Here is a 23,180-nt window from a genome sequence, read left to right as displayed (position 1 = left end):
AAACTAATAGTAAATTAGAAGAGCAGAGATTGAGTGAACTTCTAATGTGCTTATGCCACTCCTAAATGAATAACCCTTAATGCTCCTTTGTTCTGTGTGTTTATTTTACAGTCATGATTACATTGGTGAATTTACAACAAGTTATCGTGAACTGTCTAGGGGACAGTCACAATTCAATGTCTATGAGGTATGTTGTATTTAATGAATGTTTTTCGGAGTAGATTTTTTTTTTCAAAAGGTCACGTGTTTTGTGCCAAGAATGGCATTATAAAGATAAGTATGTTCAGGAAATTGGCTGAAAAATCCACATAGAAATTGGATACATGGTTGAATGAAAAACTTTAAGCAAGTTTTATGTAAATAAATATATATATATATTTATAATAGACATGAACATCATATTATGTAGAAGACAACTTACATAACATTGAACTGTACACGTGTATAAACCGTAAAATATTGATACATTTTACTTAAAGGGCCCTATGAAGGATATGGGTATACTTCCTGTTAATACTTGTCTTTGACTTTCATTTATTATTTCATTTCCTATTTAAGACTATCACATACGTGTACCTCAAAAAACAAAAAAAAAATTCAGCAGTCATTTAGCAATAGATTTTGTAAATGTATTTTAAAGCTAATTGCCCAAGGTAACCCTGCCATTAAATTCACAATGCATACAAAGTATTTCGTTTTAGTGTGTGGATTGTAAAATAGTAAAACTTCACCTTACACAGTGAGTGCATAATTTTCTTTCACTACAGGAACAGTACAAACATTAAAACAAGATTATATTTTATTTGTAATCCCGCTACGCATTTTCATTTAAATTTAAATGGAGCTGAGCCTGTGTTGATAGAGCGTGAGAAAATCCTGCATACTGGAGTTTGCAGTAGTCCCAGACATCTGTAAATTATTCATTTCTAAAAAGTGATGTTTATATCATCAGATTCAAATCAACATCATGTCTTTCCTATGTTTAATTGCCAGTCATCATCTTTTAAACTCACTCATTTTCTATGTGAAAACAATTATATTCTCCATCTAGCTGTAGATAATTATGATGCTACCTTTGTGAGGGCTGTAGGCAAACATAATAGAATCTCAACTTGATTGACTTCTATTTCACTGCAGTAATAAGCAGAAACTGTTTTAATGAATATCGTTGTCCAGAGAAACATTTATTTTATGTTGAAATTTTATTTAAACACACTCTTTAATATATGGGGTTTCAGAACCAAGAACTTGTTTTATTGGTTATCGAAAAAAGTGTTCCATGCCTCTTCAGGTACTATGGTTGTGGGTGTTTGTTACATTGTAATCCTACTTTGACAAAAGCCAGGGTTGGCTAAAACAGTTACTGTATTGTACTATTTATTGAAAGATAAAACAAGTTCTTTGTGCTGCAATGCTTTTGGTTTTGCTTAATATGTTAGTTATTGGAGACATACCAGGTTTCTTGTATGGATTAAATGAAGTTGGTGTCCTCTTAGCGTGCATATACATGTATTATCCCTATACATATTCTTTTTATATTATTTCATAATGAGATATCTATTATTCTTATATATGTTCTACTCACAAACACATGTTTACAGGTAATAAATCCCAAGAAAAAAGGAAAGAAGAAAAAATACCTAAATTCTGGAACTGTAAGTATCATGATTTTTTGGTAATATTTTAATATTGTTCCTGCATTTTATTGCTGTTATTCTTTTATAGTGAAAAAGAAGGAGTGGCAGCTCTCCTGGAAATTTCAGACAGACAGTTCCATGCTAAAATGGTAGCACACTACAGTGATTCCTACTGTTCTTATCTGTTGTAAACTCAAAAACATCTTGTAGCTCTTTGTCATCATAATTGATAAATCAATATGATAAGATCCAAAAAGTAATATGTTCATTAGCTGGTGAATATGCTTCTAATTTAATTTTTGTTAACAGTAGGGGGCAATTTATAATGTTCACACAACTTTCCCAGGATTTACACAATTTTCTAATTGAATCCCTTTGAATTTTTGAATTTTTCAATAGACTTTTGAGAATCTTTTGAGATCTTTTGAGAAGGCATATTACTTGACTAAAAAATAGTAATTTAAAGCAGATAAATGAAACCGTAAATAAAATTCAATAATACATGTTCCTTTAGTTTGCACTTCTTAGAATTTTGCATGGAAATGATATTCCAACATTACGAAACTACGGCATTGCAGTGTTAAAGGTGACTTTGGTTTGCATTAATCATCGAAGCAAAGTATAAGATATTCAGAGATGTAGAAGATGGATGGAATTTTAAAAATAATCCTAGGTCATCATTCATACAAAAGCAACTACAAGTAATATATTACTTAATGTCTTATTATAACTTAGTTTTTTCTTCTTATTGCTCTGAAAATCTTTACAAAATTACACAACACAACCGTCTTAGGATATACTGGGTACTCTAACCCAGACATCTGTCTGATTTTAATGACTTGCCGTCTTGCCAACACTGTTAGATGAAAAGATACATCAGTATAGCTTGTCCTAAAAATGGGAACATTTAAGAATCTTGTTATCACTTTTTCACTTTATTTGATATTCATCATCCTGACCTCCTAGTCAAGTCCACAACTTGCAGGGACACTGTCCTTTCTTGGCAGTCTAATTAAGTAGTGGAATGGAAGTTAGATGGATTTATCTATGAAAGATTCAGAGCAAGCCCAATTTACAAAATAAATAAGTAATAGGAACACATTTATTGTTATTTGTAGAGAGAAAATACTAATTCCTTTAGTCCCAAAAAAGTTTTTAGGATTATTATAATGTTAGAAATAAAATATGCTTTTTTTAAATAATGCATTTCAAGTATTAATGTGTTCTGTGTATGATGACTATTTTCTATTAAAGATGAAAGTTTAATCTGCTTTTATCTTCTTATGGTTCTTCCTTTTCCCCTCATCAACACACAAATTCAATTAATAAAAAAAAAAAAATCTGTTTTCTTTACATACCTTTTTATAAACCCATTAATTTCAACCCTTGGTAATTGAAATGCAAACAGATCCAGGCTGGTGGGCGCTTCAGGGGGATGTAAGGCTGGGCAGGAAGGAGATGTAGGATGCTGGATGTCTATCAGCCAGGAAATAAGGCAGGCTTTGACTTTGACTGTGCAGGTTCAAATGCACATTGTGATAGGCTGACTGCGTGCAGTGAAATCAGAGTAAAAAATTTCAGTACAGGAAAGAATCTGCATAACTTTGCAAGAGGGAAATATGACTGGAGTTTTTTTAGGAAGCAGTAACCACACTGCAACCTCATTGCAAGTCTGAAGCCTAAATGTAACCCTGACATGATCTTACTATAAACTATTATTATTGATCTTTAAAGTGCTATAATCTTATTTGGTGCTCTATTAAGTAGGAGACATACATTGGTGCATGATACAAAAAAAAAACAGTCTACAATAATGTCACCATTACTAATGCAGACTGACAGATAATAAAGCAAATAAAGCAAACAATGGTGAGAGAACCCTGCCCTTGTAGTCTTAGAATTCTTAACCATCATCCTTAACCTGAATACCAACTTCTTTAAGTTACGTTAAAATACCTGACTAACCCTAACCCATAACATTCCTGTTCTAACTTAATGTTTAGCTCGACCCAAATACTGAATTGATTTCTAGAATTGCATCCATTCCTCAAGCCAGAAGTATCCGCAAAACCACACATTACCAAACTGAGATGTCCCAGATCTGAAGTGTCAAAAAAGTAAGCTTACAACTAATCTTACTCATAGTGGTGTTAGAAAAAATTTGTATGCGGAGATCCAGCCGTAACCTAATGCTTTGTTCATGTTTAAATGTTTTTACTTTGCTTTTAGGTTACTTTGCTTTCTTTTCTAGTGGAAACAGAAGTTTCGTTTCTTGATTATATTAAAGGAGGGTGAGTAGTGTTTCCATGATTTTCTATACCATGTTGAAAAAAATATATTTTCTGCTGAGTGGACATTTTCACCAAGATATTGGTTTTGCTCCTTACTATTAGCCCTATAGTCAAAAAACATAATTTTGCTTTAAAAAGAAGAAAATATATAGTTTATACTCAATCCTTTTTGCACTTAATTATTTTCCTTTATTACCAATATCTTTTTATTTCAATATACAGTCATCTAATTTTCTAAAATTATCTCAGAATTAAAAAGTAGCATCCATATTGCTACTAATAAACCATCTAAAGCAGTCCACGCAGCGTGTATGTACAGAGCTCCTTCAGAAATGTAATTCCGTGATTGTGTGATTAGCTTACTTTTTACCAGCAGTTGTTTTTCAATACAATAGCTAACTGGCATGTATGTGGCCATTTTATGAACTGAAATTCTGCTGTATTGTTAAAATCTCATAATTGTTTAACTGTCCTACTGGAGGGGATTTTTCTTTCATTCAATAAAAGTGGAGTTACACACTCAAGCACTTGTGCTTAGCAGGTATTTATTTTAAAAATGTGTAATCCAACTGGTAACACAATTGCTTGGAGTAAAGAAGAGCACTTTGTGTAATAGGTAGGCACTAGAGAGAATTTGTTCTACTGAGTTGTAGGCATCCAATGACATCTGTGAGTGTGGAACCAAATCTTGCTTATTAGATAAAGAACACTTAACCATTATGCAAGAGTGTTAAAATGACACTGGAATTTGTTCCTTTCAAGCTCATCTTGTCCATTTAAGTCCATTTAAGATTCCATTTGGGAAATAAGGGAAAGAATGACAAACTCTGATGAAATAGTGACCTGAACTGAAAAAAATAATTCTTTAAAAGGACCACATGTATACTGCAGGCCACACCCACGTAACTCCAGAAAAAAATTTATTGCTCTATGGGTAGGGAAGCTGTACCTTCACAGAAAGACTATTCCCCCCATGGAAAGAAAGGATCTTTCTCTGTAGCATTCTGGACGTTCTTTTCTCTTTTTGTTGTGGATGCTTTTAAAGAACGTAAAGCTTTACACATTTTTGTTTTATTGTACGTGGAATGTATTTTATGGATTTAAACATTGGTCGATATTTAGAGATACATGGCAATATAACATGGTTGATTCTGTGGATACATTAGTTATAAGGGGATACAAGTCCACAGGTGGGAACATATGACATAGGACACATTGTTAGAATTCTCACTCTGTTACCCAAAAATTGCATTGTTGAAGACTGGTTTTCTTTCCCTTTACTGAAGCTCACATTCTTCCTACTAACCACTATGCTCTTTTACTGTGAGCTGTGTATTTAATAAATATACCAGGTGTGACCTGATGACCTGAACATTATTTCAAGTGTTCAACCATGTTAAAAAGGCTGCGAAATACTGATCTAGAACATAGTTTATCATTTAGGCATGTATACACTGTACAAGTTGTAATTTATTGCTTGTCAAATATGAGACCAGTCTTTCAAATCTAAATTTCCATTTCGAAGAAGGAAGGTTATAGACCTTTGCAAATAACAGAGACCAATAGAAAAGTGTAGATTTTTTCAGAAGCATCTCATTGCAAGTTATTAGTAGTAAAGGGACTCATAGCCCAGGATAAATATATGTATTATAACATTCTTATCTCAAGGTGTACCTAAAGTTCTGACTATGGTTTTGAAAACTTTTGATGGCAGTGTTGGTACCAAGTTATACAAACCTAGGACATTCCAGTTGTTAAAACTAATGTAAGGATTAGTGACAACTTTCAAATCTACACCAGTGCTGTGTTTCTTTACCTGCACTTCTTGTTTTCCATGCACTGCTGGTTTTAAAGGATCTGTTTTGAAAATGAACCTGCTTCATTTTAGCAATGAAAACATTTTTACATCCACCCTGTTGTAATCGGTATAAAAGAATGGTTCTTCTAAAGAAAAATCTGTGTCAACAAATCACAACTAATAGCAAGGTAATATGCCATACACCCTTACAATAAGAACAGAACCTTTCTGGCAGTATGGCATCAATTCTTGTTCTATTCTGAAACCATTTAAGTGATCTGGTTCTTACAGCATTGTTAAAAGTTCCTTTTACTTAAGAGTATTTATGACCTTGCATTGTAATCTTGTCATTTTTTAGCATTGATTTAGACTGTAGTACTGCATTTATTCTATTTTATACATAAAGAGTAATAATCCAAAATGTATTCTCTTGAGAATAAAGCACCAATATAGTATTATTGACACCAATATTCCACAAAAAAGTTTAGTCCTATAACTTTTTGATCAGATTTCTTTTTAAATATACTTTTAAATGCTTACAGTAATCAAAAGACCTCTTTCTTTAGCCCAGTAAGGACTGCATGGTATTGAAATCAAAGTCAGTAGGTCTAGGATATGTTTAATTATAATTAATACAAAGATGTCATTTGAATGTTCCTTGTAAGTTTGTATCATAATCCTTGTTATGCTATAATAGCAATGCTATTAGAGCCCCAGGTAAGCTAACAGCAAGCTTGTAGTGTCTCCAGATGACATGCCAAAAGCTTTTGCAGCATTTTCTTTCTGAGCTCAGAAAATGAAGTAGAGCATGATAAATATAATTGTTTTGCACAGTTTTGTCATTGCAGGCTACAAATAAAGTCTACTAGCAATACCAACATTTTAAAGTTAACTTAAGTTAACTTGGGAAAAAATCTATTTCTATATGTATCATTAAAAAGATATCCTATTTACATTGATTTCCTGAAAGTAATACAAAATAATATGTTGAAATTGAATTTCTACGATGCTTATCCTGATTACTGCACAAAATGTGAATTTCAACTGTAATCTTTACAATTTTATTTTATTATTAATTTTGAGCTACAGAGTCAACATATTTACCTGCGAAAGTCTGTGGTTCTGTACCCTTCTTTAATATCTATTTTACATCCCGTTTCTATGTTCAACTCATTTAATAACTTTCTTTGACTGCTGCCATGTTTCAATATTAGAGAGTTCTGTACACTGCTTACAGACCATCCAAGCTGCCATATTACACAGCAACTTTTTAGACTACTGATATACTGACTATATTCTTTGAAGAGTGCATTGAGCAGAAAAGTGATGTCACATTGTACACTTCAGATTGTGTGGGGTAGTTGGTAATCATACTGAATGCAGTGACACTACATGCACCATTATAATAATATGCTATCAATATGCAGTTAATATAAACACAAGCAACTCTGGATTTAGTGCCAGGCTATTATGAGCACCACCCACAGTGTGAAGAATGTGTGAGGGTCATTGTTCCATCGGTCCCCTGCATTTTAAAGAAAAACATTCATAGAGCATGCTCTCTAAGAATGTAAACATTCATAAACCCAAGGCAGGTTGTTGCACTGTATGGCCTTCACTTTAGTCACTTTACTGATGACTATATTTAGTCCATACCTTCTCCTTAATCCACTGGCCCATGGGAAGCTGTCCAAATGCTGGATACTACTTTATACTTGATCTGGTCCTGTGAGGTTGCAGTGTTGGTCTTCTGTAGGTGCTGGAATCGTAATATATGCATCTTTATTATGCTGATTTTTTTTGTCTGTTTCAATTGTATATTATTACTTGGTAAAAAAAGATAATGGAACCATGTTGTAAGGGGCCATGTTGTAAGACTCCATTAAAGTTGAATTGCAGCCTTACGTTTTTGGACAGTTAAAGATAGTCCTCTTCTGTGTTTAAAGTGATAAGTCTGTTTTCCTCCACACTGCAACCTCCATACAATAAATATATATATATATATATATATATATATATATATATATATATGTGTGTATGTAAATATTTAGTTGGAAAGTAGATAGAATGCAGAAACACTTCTTTCATGTGTGCCAAAGTTCTCAAAAACCTGGTCTGTAGAACAGGCAAGATGCATGCAGTTTTATTAATCACTAGTGGCTAATGGCCATAAAATCAATAGGAATAGGCAAGGCGATAAGCTTGATGATCACCCTAACTATTCATATTGTTTCTATACATCTCCATGTTATCTATCTTTAAAAAGTATGTACAGGGTTCCGGGTAGTAAATCAATGTATTTGAGAGCTACTGTGCTGTAACTTTGGCTACCAATACTCTTTATATACAGAATGTATGTTCTACTGAAACAAACAAAAAAATTATAATAGTATGTATTATATTTGTCTTTTTAGTGTAAGGTTTGTTAAATAAGCCTATGGCGATTATTTAACTTCATCTTGTGTCTTCAACAGCCAGAGAATTCTACAGGCAGTAATGATAGTAAATTGTTGCTGCCTCCAGGTGTGCCCTGTGGCTTAAGATACCTGTTACCCTGTTCCTGGCATGTCACCCCTTAGCATGAAAAGCCAGTGAAACCATCCTCTCTTTCATATTAAGTTAAAATATAACACTTTCCTACTTTTTGTCAGTATAACTTTTAAGTGTCTGAAGAAAACTCATTTTAAATATTTTAAATACAAATGTGTTAGAATGTTTATACTTCATATATATTTATTCTTTTTTTGTGTGCATGTGTATGTATGTGTAATTTTTTTCATAAATTCAAGCTTAGTAATATGTTCAATTATACTTTGTAAGACCCACCACCAAACTGCATCCATGATCTAAATGGAAGATACAGCATCCATCGTAATGTGCTAAGCAGTGACAATATTTGTAAAATTATTGTCCCCCATAATGAGAAAGTAAAAACAGAATTTTAGACAATTTATTAAATTAATTGAAGATATGAATAATATGAAATTCACATTAGTATTTTTTTTTTAGTACATAGTACTTGTTGACACACCTTTGGCAGCTATTAGAGCCTTGATTGTTTGCACACCTGGATAGTGGGATTTTCTGCCATCCTTCATGGTAATTTCTCAGTCAGGTTGGATGGGGACTTTTGGTGGACAGCCATTTTCAGGTCTTCAGCGATGTTTGATAGGGTTCAACTCAGGTTGTGTACAGAGGGGTACTGTTGTCTGCCTAACATACAATGGGGGTGATAAGGCCACTCTCCCTTACCACAGGTCACAGGTATTTATTGTAGTCTAGGTTAGATTTATTTTTTCCAATTGTCCTGGTCCCAAATGTCATTGGAAGTGAAAATGAGGGGAATCTTCAAATGGGGACACCTGTTCCTTCGACGGCTGTTGATGTTTTCCTCACATCCTGTTGACTTTACAGAAAATATGATGATTTTTTTAATAGTTTGGATATTATATATATATATAACACTTATATTAATATATTATATATATTGAACACTTGTTAGTACTGTGTAACATATACATACTTCTTGGACAAAGAATTTTCTTTTGGAAATGCTGCAGAGCAGTCTGATTTATATAATTTTACAAATATTGTCACTGCTTAGTATATTACGAAGGATGCTGTATTTTCCATTTAGATCATGGATGCAGTTTTGGTGGTGGTTCCTACAAAGTATAATTGAACATGTTTTCCTGATTAAGTGTTACATTTACTTAAGTGCATTCTAAGCTATGTTACAAGAGAGAATATTCTTGTCTGATTGTATGTCCGACTGTAGTTAATTAAGCCACAAAATGTGATTCCTGCGTGTTTAAATGTGGTGACTTCCTGACTTTCTTAATGATCCAAAGCCTTGCTAATTTAAACAATGTAGTCTGTGGATTGTATCTCCAGGTTCTAGACAGGGTGGATAAGTAAATACAGCAAAAGTACATTAACTGAAGCTCAAAAAGTATATAACTGTGCTACTGGGTCTGAAGACATTAAGAGATTCCTATCAATTAGAGTAGAAAGACTGTAGTCTTGCCAGAAGTGGCTGGCTCTAAAGTGACACAGTGTTAAAAAAAAAAAAAAATAAAATATGGAAAAAATTAACTGCAAAGTGACTTTAGTATCTTTTATAACTGCTGCTTCCCTGCAGTGCCCATTTATATTAATTAATTATGACAGTAACTGCAGAAACGCTATAATTTTTTCTATGAATAATCTTCCACATGGTATTAGGAAAACTACCACATGAAGTCATTAGGCTTCAAGCATTTGCAAATACACTAACCCTGATAAATAGGTTGATCCATGTTACCAGCTGCCTAAGACTGCTTTAAAAATTGGACAATTTTTGTATGGATCAAAAAAACCTTTTTGATCTTCATTATATTACTGCTATATAACATGGTAAACTCTTGTCATAGATGGTTTTCCCCAAAATATACCTGATAATATAGGTCATACAAAGTTATGGTGTGAGCAATAAAACTTGCTACAGAAGGGAATATAGAGACTGAGGAGGTATTGGGAATCCTATATGTTTGAAAAAGGCAAAGCAGCAGTGGTGATAATGATTTATCAGAACAGAAATCACAGGTTTCATACTTTGTTCTTTTATTGTAACTTCCGTTTTTTTATTGGGTTTGAAACTCTGAAAAATATGCTTCCCTCACTGTCCATCTGAAAATTCTAGATGCCTGTTCGTAATGGTGATATAATAATTTTTATGCTTTGAAATCACTAATCAACAAGTGTGTAGCCATTGAAATCAGAAATGACAGTTTTCCTTGTCTTTATAATTTGGGTAGAAGGGTTTTTTCATGCGGCTTTAAAAGTAGTAGTAAAAATATCAATATACTTTAGCTAAAATGCTTGAGGCACTCCTTACAGCAGTTTGTAGATTTACATGACCATTCCATTTTCATGAGCAGTCTTTGTGATAGTGAACACTGGCAGTGCATATTTGACTGTAAAATTATTTTTTTGTTTTATGATTACCTTTGCTTTCATACAGAATCAGCACTTAAATATGTACGGCCCAGAGTCAAAGAGCACAGATCATGGACACTATCTGCATGGAGTTTGAATGTTTTCTCCGTGTTTGCGTGGCTTTCCTCCCCATCACAAAAACATGCAGTTAGGTTAATAGACTTCCATCCACCTTAAACTTACACTGTGTTAATGACATATGACTTTGCTAGGGACTTATCCTAATGGTAGGGACATAGCTAATGACATGACTATGAAATTTGTAAAGCACTGCATAATATTTTAGCAAGATATAAATATTGTGTAAAAAAAATAATGGACCCTACAACTGGATGACGTAAGAACGGCTAACAAAACTTTGGAGTATTCTAAAGTGGATTCTATAAACACCTATTTTAAAGGAATCTGGATCTAATTAATCATCTCATGAAAGCATTTGTATCTGGAGTGGGCACCCCTTAAACCTGACAGAGCTGGAATAGTTAGCTTAGGAAGAGTGGGTCAAACTACCTGTTTACAGGTGCAGAAGTGAGATCTAGAGAAATCATTTCTGTGCAGTAATTACATCCAAAGGTTATTCAGCAAATAATAGGTTAAATGTCCCATCATTTGTGTTTGATTTAGTGTGTGTATAAATCCTGTGTTGTTTAAAACATCTTTTCCAGGTATTTTATTCTTTTTCTATGATCTATACTTATCCTCACTATCTCCTGTGACCTTTTGCTAGTCTGTTAGTATCCATAGAAAAAGTAACATGGTTGCAGTTGAAAATCCTTTTATTTCTGGCTGGTGCAGAACAATCAATTATCAAGTGGACTAAAAGAAAACATTGTAAAGGAAACAAAGGAAAGGGTACTTTCAACCTTCAACACAGCTGCCAAGCTAGAAAGCGAACAGGTTAATGTTTACTTCATTTTCCTAACAATAAAGTACTTGCATTCCTGGAAAAATGCATTAAAAATAGCCCTGCTAGTCCCAATCAATCATTAGACCACTCCTCCTTTTAAATCCGGTTCACATAGAAAATTGTTCGCATTTTATTGGTGCTTTGGACTGAGGTGAAATATAAACTAGTCTCTCACTGGTTTAGGATACTAGTGGTGTTGCACCATGTGTTTCCTTCTTCTGCTTTCTGCGGGAGATCTAAATAGGCCCTGGGTTATTTGCACCAAATGTTCTGGGGGTGTCTAAAGGTTTTTGGGACCAGCTATGCAGTCTCTCCCAGAAACATGTAGAATATGCCCTACCGAAAGACTATTCATTTTTCTTTCCCCATAATAACACTTTACCCTTGAATCAGAAATAAGCTTTAAACCATTTGATCAATGCAGTTAGTGCGCATCTTCTATATTGGAAACCGCAGATCAGAACATGACCAAGTATAGAGGCATTTTTGAGGCCTCAGGGCCTATCCAGGATGTATATTTCTGATCATTTACAGTGAATGTAGACTATTATATTCCACTATTTTTATTTCAGTTACTTGTATATGGTTTAGATGCCAATTTTTTTCCTTGTGAATAAATAATTTACAAAAATGGTTTACCCTATGCTAAGCCCTTTCTTCCAGTATCCACTATTGTCTTCAATAAGTCTTCTTTTGGGGGCATCCACATCTCTTTGCTGCTGAGGTCAACAAAAATTGGGTGTGCTCTGCTATTTTAGCTGTAAGGGAAGGAAAAGGAAGTTCACCTGCTGGACAAGGGGAATGACATGGAATTCCTGGCAACAACTAGATGCTAGGAGTAATGATAAATGTGCATATGCACTGAGCTTTTTTTCACTAAACAAGCTGGAAAAAAATGTTGTTTTGAATGTTTGTTGGGGATGAAAGTAATATTGTTTACAGTTGGTTATGTTAGATATATAGGCAAAGTATAGTTTACATTTGGCTTTGTAGATGAGCACTATGAAAAAGGAATTTATTGCAAGGCAATCTTGTCTGTATTAATTTGATTGTATCTAACATATTATGTGTACATGGAAAGCAAAGTTATACTTTGCAAACAAATATGTCTTCCTCTGTTTTATATTTCAAACTTTTGAGTAACTTGGTTGAATTTTTTATTCCAAAATTTAAATTTAGAATGTAATTTCAATTCATTTAAACTATTACAAAAAGTATGACTGTTGAGAATATATGTGAATTACTTTTATCTTGCAAAATAAGTTTCTTCATAGTTATGCCAGCGTAAAGTTTTGTCTATACAAATAAGTCTCTTATGATTTAATTGCATTTTTCATACTGTACTTCAAACTCATTTAATGCTTCATTTCACTCAAAACATCTGAGATCATTCATTGGTCTTACACTTTTCAATTTACTAGTTGTAATTACTGAGGGTGAATGTACAATGGCGCCAAATTATTTTATGCAAAGTGCAGACTTGCTATTTTTTGCAGTGTTTTTACCAAACAATACATATATACATACCAGAAAAATGGTCATTTTTGGTTAAAAAAGAATAATGTGCTGAAGCACTTTGCAGCTCTTGTGCACATACAAATGATTTTGAATTTCTGTTTGTCAAACAAATTAAAGCCTTGACATTGTAATAAGAATGTTAGTGATCATTTAGGTTTATTTGCAGATAATATATAAATATGTATGTGTTAAAAAAAAATCTAACTTTCTTTGAAAGGGTATTTAGAGGACTGTCTCTTTGCTCTTAAACTTGGCCATTGGACCTCTGGCTGCACTGTCTTCATAATATTTTATTTGTTTGTCTCACATTCCAACAGTGAACATTTTCATATATCTATGAATTGATTTCTTTAGATAGTTTGCCTTATGTACAGTTCCACGGATAGTTGTGGGTACGGTCAACTTCTAACGAGTTGATTTGAACTGCATCTGTTCAGACCTTGATTTAATAAAATAAACTCAGACCCATTAACAATAATCCAACTCCTACTAAACACTTTGCCTTAAAGAGGAACTAAACTGAAAACACACTTTCATTCAATCCGGCAGGGCAGTCCTATCTATCCGGGGTTGTCTTCCATCTGGTCCCATGTTGTCCCAGAGCTGGTGCTCCAGGCGCCGCCATCTTCTCCTCTTCCTCCTGATTCTTTTTCCTACTCCACCCGATCTCGCGCCTCGGTTGGGTGACATAGAAAAAAGAAGTTAGAAAAAAAACTTTTTTTTGAACTAAAGAAGGAGCACCCAAGATACAAAGGTATCTCAGGAGGCTTTGCCCTTCGTTCATTCTTGAGAATTCTTCGAGAATTAGGGTGCAGTGCTGCACACTTTTTTTTTTTTTTTAAGTTTTGCACTTTAATTAAAAGTGTTGCACCCATTAAAGGGTTATCTACCCTTTTATGTAAAGTGAAATATCTGAGTTTAGGTACGCTTTAAGTAATGATCTCTCTTTTGTATTTATAACTCAATGTGAAACACCTGGTTAAATTTCCACAAGAAGTAGGTGGTGGTGGGCACAGGATCTGAGTGAGATATTGGAAGACAAGTGGGAAAAGATTCTTGATAATATAACTAATGTTTCTTTGTCCCCCTCAAGGACCAACACAGCTGTTATTACTCATGGGGTTTATCACACACTTCTGTTATATAAAATTGGGGCTGATAATGATTCAAACTGTCGTAAGATGGAAAGGACTATAGAGATGTAATCCACCTTCTTTGAAGATGTGACTTTAATATTTTCCTGAAATGGATCCCTATACCTGTAAATTGGGATACTTTCATACCTGGAATGGTCCAGCCAGAGCCCAGACCTATATACAATAAAAAATATGAGGTGCCCTGAAGAGGGCTGTGCACAAGTGATGCCCTTGCAATTTAACAGATTTGAAATGCTTTTGCAATTAAGACAAGTCAAATATGAGTCAATATGTGCCTTGCTGATAGACTCCTACCCAAGATGTCTGAATTCTGTTTTATATACAAAGGTGGTGCTTCATCAAAGTATTAGTTTAAGAGTGTGCAAATATATGCAACCAGCTTATTGTATGTGTATTTATTTATTTTTTAATTATACAGGTTATAGTTTACATTAAAGGTGGAAAAAGATGTATTGCAATCTAATTTTTTACGTAAAAACAAACTGTCCTGTTAATGGGTGTGTACACTTTTTATATCCACTGTAGCTATTGTCTGGAACACATTACTCACATTATTATGCAGTTTCATACACTAAGTACAGGAAAATAATGAATTAATTTGTGCTTATACTATAGCTAATAATTAAGGTTAATGTGTTGGGTAACAAAATAAATGTGCACAGAGGCCTAAGCATTCTTTATGGATTGTTTGTTGAAACAAAATGGCTTGTGTTGTGACTTCTGGTCATAAAAATAGAATGGTAGATTATAGTTTCCAAGCAACACCCTGACCTCTGAAGTTGTTGAAAACACTTAAGCTTTTTGCAGGATTTGTACATGATCAGATTTTTTTTTATTTAATGTTCTGTGACCTTCACAGATACCACATGGGGTTTAATGACAACAGAGGATTCTGGTATATCAAATGAAAAATGCACTGTATTTGCTGTACTGTATATAGTTTAGATACAGCTCACATTTTCCAGACCCACATTGCATGAACAGAAAGTTTAAGACACTCTCTCAAATGTCTTGGCTACAGATTAGCTACTGGTATATCCTCGGTGGTAGTTTAACTCCCTTCCTACCTTTCTATTTCTTTACCAGAAATAGAAAAAAAAAACTTTTTCCTATGTAAAAACACCAACTGTTTTCTTTTTCGATACATACACTCATGTATGAACCATCAGATAAGATCGTAGATCAGCCTTTAACAATACAAATTTATGCTTCCCAGCTTTTGGAGATAGGTAAGGGGACACCTTTTATTTTACAAATTGGAGGCAAATGACACACCCGTCATGCCGCAATTTTGTAGCCATAAAAAAAAATTATGCAAAAAAACTACTGGTTAAACAAATGGTTCTTTTAAAAAAGTTATTTTCCTTGAAATTAGCTTTTCAAAATTATCAACCAATAATATAGAGGCTGGTTTAAAATGTTTAGTGCAAAATATTTTTTTAATGATTACATAATACACCAGAATTTACACAGATGGATCCTAAAGTGTTATATGATGTCTGTATGCATGCAGAATACAGTAAGTAGTTAAGTCTGGATCCCAACGCTATACCACCAAGCAAGCAACTTGAACACCAAGGAGCACTCAAACTGGTCGGAGACCAACCTATGGGGGTGTATATAAATCAGGGTAGCTTTTATAAGGAAACACATTAGGCTGAAAGAGTATTATTCAGTGAAAGACATCAAGAATAACAATTAAGTAGCTAAGTCAGTCCTCTGCTGGGATGAGATTATATGTATATAGGACTACTTTAAGCTTTATGAAAGAGTGGCCAGACAAAAAAGCCATTGCTTAAAGAAATAACATATTTGAGGTCAGAATGTGGTGTAATCCCCCAAAAACAAGGAATAAGGTTTTCTGGTCAAATGAAACTAAATTTGAACTTTTGGTCACAACAAGAAATGTTATATGCAGTGCAGACCCAACACAACCTGTTATCCCGAAAAACTATTCACACAGTGAAGCAAGGTGGTGGCAGGGGTGGAAAAACTGGTCAGGATTACAGGGCCAGAGGTTTTAGAATGGGATGAAATTTTACCTTCCAGGAGCACAATGGCAATAAACATACTGCTAAATCTAACCTGGAATGGATTCAAGAGAAACATTTAAATAACTTGGAATGGCCTAATCTAAGTCTAGACCTTGACACTTGTGACAGTTTGTGGCATAACTTGAATGCCGCTGTATACTAATGCAATCCCCATGGAACATGAAGGAGTTGGAGCAAGGTTTGCCTTGAGAAATTAGTAAAAATCCTAGTGGTTAGATGTGCTAAGATAAAAGAGACAAAGGACTTACAACTGTATTTGCAACAAAATAGTGGCTCCAAAAAAAATATTTACTTTGGGTGATGGATGCGGTCTTGGTTGATTGTGAAAAAACATTTTACACCTGTAAGGTGGGAGGCATGTAAATCAAATAGTACTATCCCGGCAAAAGTTTTACCCATGTAAATCAAACAGAGGGTTCAAATCCCTCTAAATATGGTTGGGAGGTACACAAATATCTCATATTTAGGAAGATCCTAAAAACAAGTACTTCACTCTGGGTATTTAGATTGCTAGGTTAAGGGACTTGGATGCCATTAGGTGGGTTATTTTAATATCCTGACATTGTTCTCCCTTTTTCAACATAGATTTTTCATTCATTAAAACTTCCATACCATGCCACTATAGTTTAGTTTACTTCAAATGCAGGTGGTAAAAATAGATATACAATACTGCAAAGATATACAATACTAATATGATGGGAGATGGAAGAGCGGCTGCAAACAGGTGAATCTTTATGGAATTCTTACAAACAAATATTAGTGAACAGTCTTACATAATAAAAAATAGGTAAAGCATGTCATGTTGGCAGGAGGCAAATGGTTGTGAAAGCCCAACTTTGGCCAGAAATTGTGGACATTTTCTGGTCACACACGTCCAAAATTGCATCCTGGCAAATTACTTATTGGCAGAGTAGTGTTTCATTCATTAAACATTTTCTTCAAAAATGTAATATGACCCAATGCTTGATATAAATATAATATTACCGCAGAATAATTAATACAATACTTTTATATTTGTAGGACCCAGATCAATTTTACAGTCGCCATAGACTTTACAGCATCAAATGGTAAGAAAATAGGTATTATTTTATGCATTTAAAAGCACCCCTTTTTCTGGGAAAAAAGTCAAGAACATCACAGTATCTAAATGTTCAAGTTGTTATAAAACTGCACATAGGCATTTCACACGGTTAAGTCAGGTCAGTATTACATACAGAAGTAATATGAACAGTAGCTAATATAAACCTCTACAAAGTTAGGATTTACAAGGTGTTTGGCTTTTGTGAAATATTGATAAAATTTTGGGCTGTGGCTTAAAATGAATACGTTTAAACTAAAGAGAAACAAGAATAAAATAGTTAGGAATATCATTGCACACAATAATTTTCCTAGCAACAGAAAGTTTATGGTGCATACATTTCAAATAAATTAATTTGTGTTCTTCTACAGGGAATCCTGCACAGCCCACCTCTCTGCACTACATGAATCCTTATCAGTTGAATGCATATGGCATGGCACTAAAAGCAGTTGGAGAAATTATTCAGGATTATGACAGTGATAAAATGTTTCCTGCACTAGGATTTGGAGCAAAGTTGCCACCTGATGGAAGAGTATGTCATGAATTTGCCTTGGTAAGTTTTTTTTTTGTTTTTTTTTTCTAATAAATTAGTTTTGTTGTTTTGTTTCATGTGTGTGTGTGTGATATTCCTTGTTTTTGTAAGCAAAGCATTTCTAACCAGATGCAGCATGACCATTGCAAAATATTTCTATTAACATAATGTGTACATAAAGCAAAGCATCTATGTGATTAGGCTTTCAAGGATACAGATGTTCATGTACTCAGTCTCTGCATACTAGCACCAGGGTTAGGGCCCACTCAATTTAAAGTGTATCTGAATCTTAAACCTTTCTCTTTTGTTTTGGATACAGCAGGGAAGGGTTAAAACTCCTCTCACCTTTTTTGCTTCCACCAATGAGATTATTATTGATATGTGTACTAAAATGTGGGTATCAATATAGAATTTGACATATCCCCAAAAAAGGATAAGGAAGGTTTTCCATAAAAAATTAGGTGTAAGGAAGTTAGGTATTAGGTGTAAAATAAGGAAGTTAAGGACAACCTCCTTAGTGGATCACAAATGGCAAAAATGATGGGGATAACCTTTCCTACTCCATCCAACCTAAAAACAAAAGTCTTGGCTTTAAATATACCTAAAGCAGACCTAAACAAAACAAAAACATCTGGCAGTAATTCTATTTGACAAAAGACACATTCAATGTTTCTTTTGTCAAATAACTATCTCGCTGACTACAGGTGAGGTTTTCTTTCTGCTTTAAACTACACTTCCCCCACTTTACTATTGGCCACCAAGTGGCAGACAAAAAGGCCTAAATAGCACTCTTGATCACAGAAACTGGTTGATATTTTCATAACAGGGCGCTTTTGGTTTTCCAAATTTTTATCCAAATATTGTTTCAGATTCCAATGTTTCCATTTTCCTGCTGATTTGAAGACATCCCCTTCTTCCCACTCTCCTCCAACGGTTACTGGAACTACCTACTTGAAGCTTTCCCTCCATTTTCCCTCAAAATCCTTTGGAAGTTTTCATTCCCTGGAAATCGGTTCTTTTGTATAACCTCAAACTGGGTCAAAAAACATATACTAAATGGGAAATCCCTACAATATTGTGAAATAATTTTAGTCCCTGTATCCCCTGAGGAAGCAAATGTGCAAAATGAGACAAATCCTCATCGTCTTGAACAAGATAGTATGTGACATGTAAATTTGGTCTCACGAGCCAACTTTGTAAATTCATGCGTGAAACTTTTATTGATTAAAAATTAACTGTTCCATTGATAAACTGCTAAAAAAAGTTGTCTTTTGTCCTCCTCTCCCATTGTTGCTGCTGATTTTACCTTGAGACCTAAACAGGCTCTTAAGCTACGTACACACGGCAGATTTTTATCCTTCTGTAGCTTATAAGAATAAGACAAATAAATTAATTAATAGATTAAGGTGCTTAGTTTTTCTTACTGTTGTGGTGTCAATTTACCCAAAGCCCTCACCACCAGTTGATTCCCTTACCATAAAAAAATGTACTGGGATAGACTGTTGCCTTGAAAATGTGTGGTGAGCTACTAGCAATTTTAAAGACATTAAAGGAAGCAAGTCATTATCGACTGATAAATATGTCACAAATTAGAATTGGGAAAGCAAGGAGGACAGAGAAAAAAATGGTATTCCCACCAGTTAAAAGCATGTCTGACTGGAGGAATTTGATCTGACTATCTATTTGATCTGATCAAACTATTAAGAGAAAGATTGGCTTTTTGAAGCCATCATGAATTTCCAATCCACTCTGTGAAAAGGGAAATAAGCCACCCCTGGCAGAGTAATAAGTTGATGACTTGAATCACATTGTTCATAGCCTGGAGGGCAGAAAGCCTACCTGATTAAAATGTATAATTTTATAAAGTTGGGAAAGAACATATTGTGCTAGGATTTTAGAGAAGAGGTTCAAGCCCTTGTTTAGAAGGGATATGATACAATAGCTTAAGCACAAAGCTGGATCCTTAATCAGTTTGTGATGCAGAGTGGGCACAAAGAGAATCACTAGGAAAATTGGAGCCAGAAGCAGATGGGATTATAAGGTAAATTGAATTTATCCAGTCGCCGGGTATTGGAGGGCCTTGGAGTATTCCTCCACCACAAGCAGAGATTCTAAAAAAATCCCTAGCCAATCTAATTGGGGAAGTTTAGAACATGAGCTCCCCCCTCTAAACAAGGAGACCCCAAACAAAAACCTAATTATCTTCCTAAACATATAGGCAATCAATATTCTGTCCTGCTATAGGAGAAAAAAATTTCCATCTCAACTTCCACCTTCATACCTGTGTAAAATTATGTAAAACCTTAAAATATACAACAGAATATGGGTAAATTAGTAGTTAAACAAGTGCTGTTAAATTTACCTGATAACATAAAAGGAATTGGGAGTGTAAAATGTCACCCTGAAAACTTTCCAGTTATTGTTACCTTTAAATTGGTAAAGTCTGATTCTTACAATCTTCATGTGGACATATTAATAGCAGATCTCAAATACATTTAGGACTGTTTGTGGATATTTTCCAAGGCCTATATTTAGTGAATTGTTCTTTCTCTTTCCTGTAGATATGCCACCTCAGTAAAGGATGGCTCCCAGTACTTTGTTCTACTGATTATTACAGATGGAGTTATCTCTGACATGGCTCAGACAAAAGAGGCAATAGTCAATGTAAGTGAACCTCATTTCATGTAGCTATGGTAGTATTCTATTTAGACTGAAAGCACCTGCTGTCTCGGAATGTATGCTTGATTTGCTGCTTTTAAAGGAACAATCCAGGCTTTAACTTGCTAACAGTTTTTCAAATATAAATGGATTATTTTAAGGCAATTACTTTGATGAATTGAAAATGTGTTGTTTACATTTTATATCACACTAATTTGAAGTGCCACAATGGTGACACACGCTACAAAATGTTATTGTGGAATGTTTTGTTGGATGAAAAAACATTCTAGTGATTCTAGTGTGCCTTTTTTATGTTATATAAAAAGTAAATATCACACAAATCTCTAGTGTAACAGTGTTATATTTGTAGTTGGTCAGAGGTGCTAAATTCATAATCCATGACTACCCCTTAACAATGCACATTTTTTCTTTATTGTTTTCTTTCAATACCCACATGGATGTATTTTTAGTATTAAATAATCAAATCATTTTATTTTATTGTCTGTTAAAATAAAACCATGTTTGGGATTTTTTTTTTTTGGTTAAAAGAAAGTTTGTAGAAAAAAATCCATTGCTAATATCAAATGCCTTAGGCTGTATTTACATAATAGGCTCTATTTACAAAACAGGGAATCAGACATTCCCTCCTGGGAATCTTTCAAGCCCATGTGTTTTAATAGCAGTAATCGATTCCTAATGGGAAATGTATGAGGGAATGTAGGATTCCTTGTTTATTAAATAGAGCCATATGAGGGCAATGTGTACAGCAAATGTTTTGGAGCTGAAGGAAGCCAAGTAGTTACCATTTCTAGGTATGGCTATCAACACCACCAGCCTTATTTCTCTCATGTTTAATAATTTATTTTTTACAGAATGCATAAAAACTATTACAAATGACAGTAACTTCATTCATCATTTGGGTAAAGTCAAAACTCATGTATTTATTCCAAAAAAATAAAAAGCATAGAAAATTCCAATCAAATCAAAAAGTTGGTACTTGCGCTACATTGGATCCTTTAGAAGAAAGTTATGCCGGGGGGGTGTGGTGTTGGGCATGAGGGGAAGAGATGTTTCTGCTGAGGAGGTAATGAGTGAGGGGGTTGCTAAGCTCTAAATGATAAAGAATGCTAATGAAGGATCCATTAAGGTATTTATGAACAAAAGTATACACTACTTGACTAGGATATAGCTGTAGCTAAATGCATGGCAATCTGAACAGGATTTCTGAGACTTCATTTAAAATGTACCTCCACTTGCATTTTATTGAACTTAATAATAATCCGAGTTTTAAATACAGCTGTAAATGCCTATGCAGTTAAAACTAATTTTTTATGCCTACAGTTTTCTCTCTACCTTGCATCATTTGAACTTCCGTAATGATGTACTGAAGCATAACCCATGCTCTAATATAGTACAGGCTATGCATAGCCACATATCCCATAATGTATTTTGCCTTGCTAGTTGGTTCTATCTCTAGCTTCTTGTCAACATCATTATTGTCAAATAGCCATGACAGTTTTACCCCTGTCCATCTTATATGGGAGATTGCCTGTCCCTTCTGCAAAAAAAAAAACCTGTCAGGTCACAATTTTTTTTTTTTGAATTTTTGAAGGTTTTCTTCTGCTTGAATTTGTCTGTGCCTTTTTATTATTTTTATTATTATCTATATAGCCATATACTTTATTTTAACCCATTATGAAAGGTTTTATGAAGGCTAAATAAAGAAAATGCAACAAACTTGAATGTTTTTCACTTGTAAATAATCTTTCTTGCTGTAAAACGAGGGACTTCATATCACTCTAAATTCTTCCCAGATTGATGGATACTAACAATTCCTTCTATAAGATCATTGTTGCTTAAAGGAGGTGTGCTTTATTTTTTTCATTACTGTATATGAAAAGTTGTGTCTAATAAAGTAGGTTTTGTGCTGTGTGCATTCATATTTGTACACTGGTTCTAATAAAGTGAGTGAATCTGCTTCAGGGAACACTGCAGCTTGAATATTTTTCATGACCATTGCTGTATATTGGGCAGACTATAAATTATATTTAATCCTATTAGTTAGCTACAATGGATACTCTTTTAAATTAAATCAGTAGTTGCAGGAAAATTACATAGCACTTTCCTAAAAGCATATAATTTGTGTCACTGATGATTTCAACTATTATAAGTAGCCAACTCTCGGAATTTCAGAAAGTCTGAGATGTACCATATCCTAACGTTTTCCCAAGGAGAAGTTATAGCTCACAGTGCTTTTTGTTTTGGTGGAAAAAATATGCTTCATTAAGGATCAGATGGAATCGGCAAGATTTAGAGAAAAGATGCTTATACCAAGTTACATATGTATTATGCTGTTTTTTCCCTTCTGTATGTTATAAGCAGCCCATTCCACCTTTTTCTGTATGGAAGTGTGCAGGTCTATAAGTATAAAGGCAGTCTATAGAGTATGCTAAGAAGTATATCTAACTTGTCTAAAATAGACAAGAGAGAAAAAGTTACATTATTTCTAGGATGGATTAACTGGAGTTTATCAATGTTGTGCTATCGTGCTCACTTTATTATTTTTTTTTTCG

At 34.0% G+C, this 23,180-nt stretch overlaps 1 protein-coding gene across 1 annotated transcript in view; it reads left to right on the top strand.

The window, feature by feature from the left end:
• The window catches only part of CPNE8 (copine 8), a 125,088-nt gene that overhangs the window by 91,925 nt on the left and 9,983 nt on the right, over positions 1-23,180 (top strand). Inside the window, exons 9-14 of the mRNA XM_072399040.1 lie at positions 112-187; positions 1,602-1,655; positions 3,867-3,928; positions 17,360-17,406; positions 17,789-17,990; positions 20,511-20,613. Coding sequence (XP_072255141.1) covers positions 112-187; positions 1,602-1,655; positions 3,867-3,928; positions 17,360-17,406; positions 17,789-17,990; positions 20,511-20,613 — 544 coding nt within the window. The remainder of the gene's footprint in view (positions 1-111; positions 188-1,601; positions 1,656-3,866; positions 3,929-17,359; positions 17,407-17,788; positions 17,991-20,510; positions 20,614-23,180) is intronic.

This window comes from Pyxicephalus adspersus, chromosome 2 (genome assembly GCF_032062135.1).
Source record: "Pyxicephalus adspersus chromosome 2, UCB_Pads_2.0, whole genome shotgun sequence".
NCBI lineage: Eukaryota > Metazoa > Chordata > Amphibia > Anura > Pyxicephalidae > Pyxicephalus > Pyxicephalus adspersus.
The sequence above is the reverse complement of the archived record's forward strand: the minus strand, read 5'-3'. Positions and strand labels throughout refer to the sequence as shown.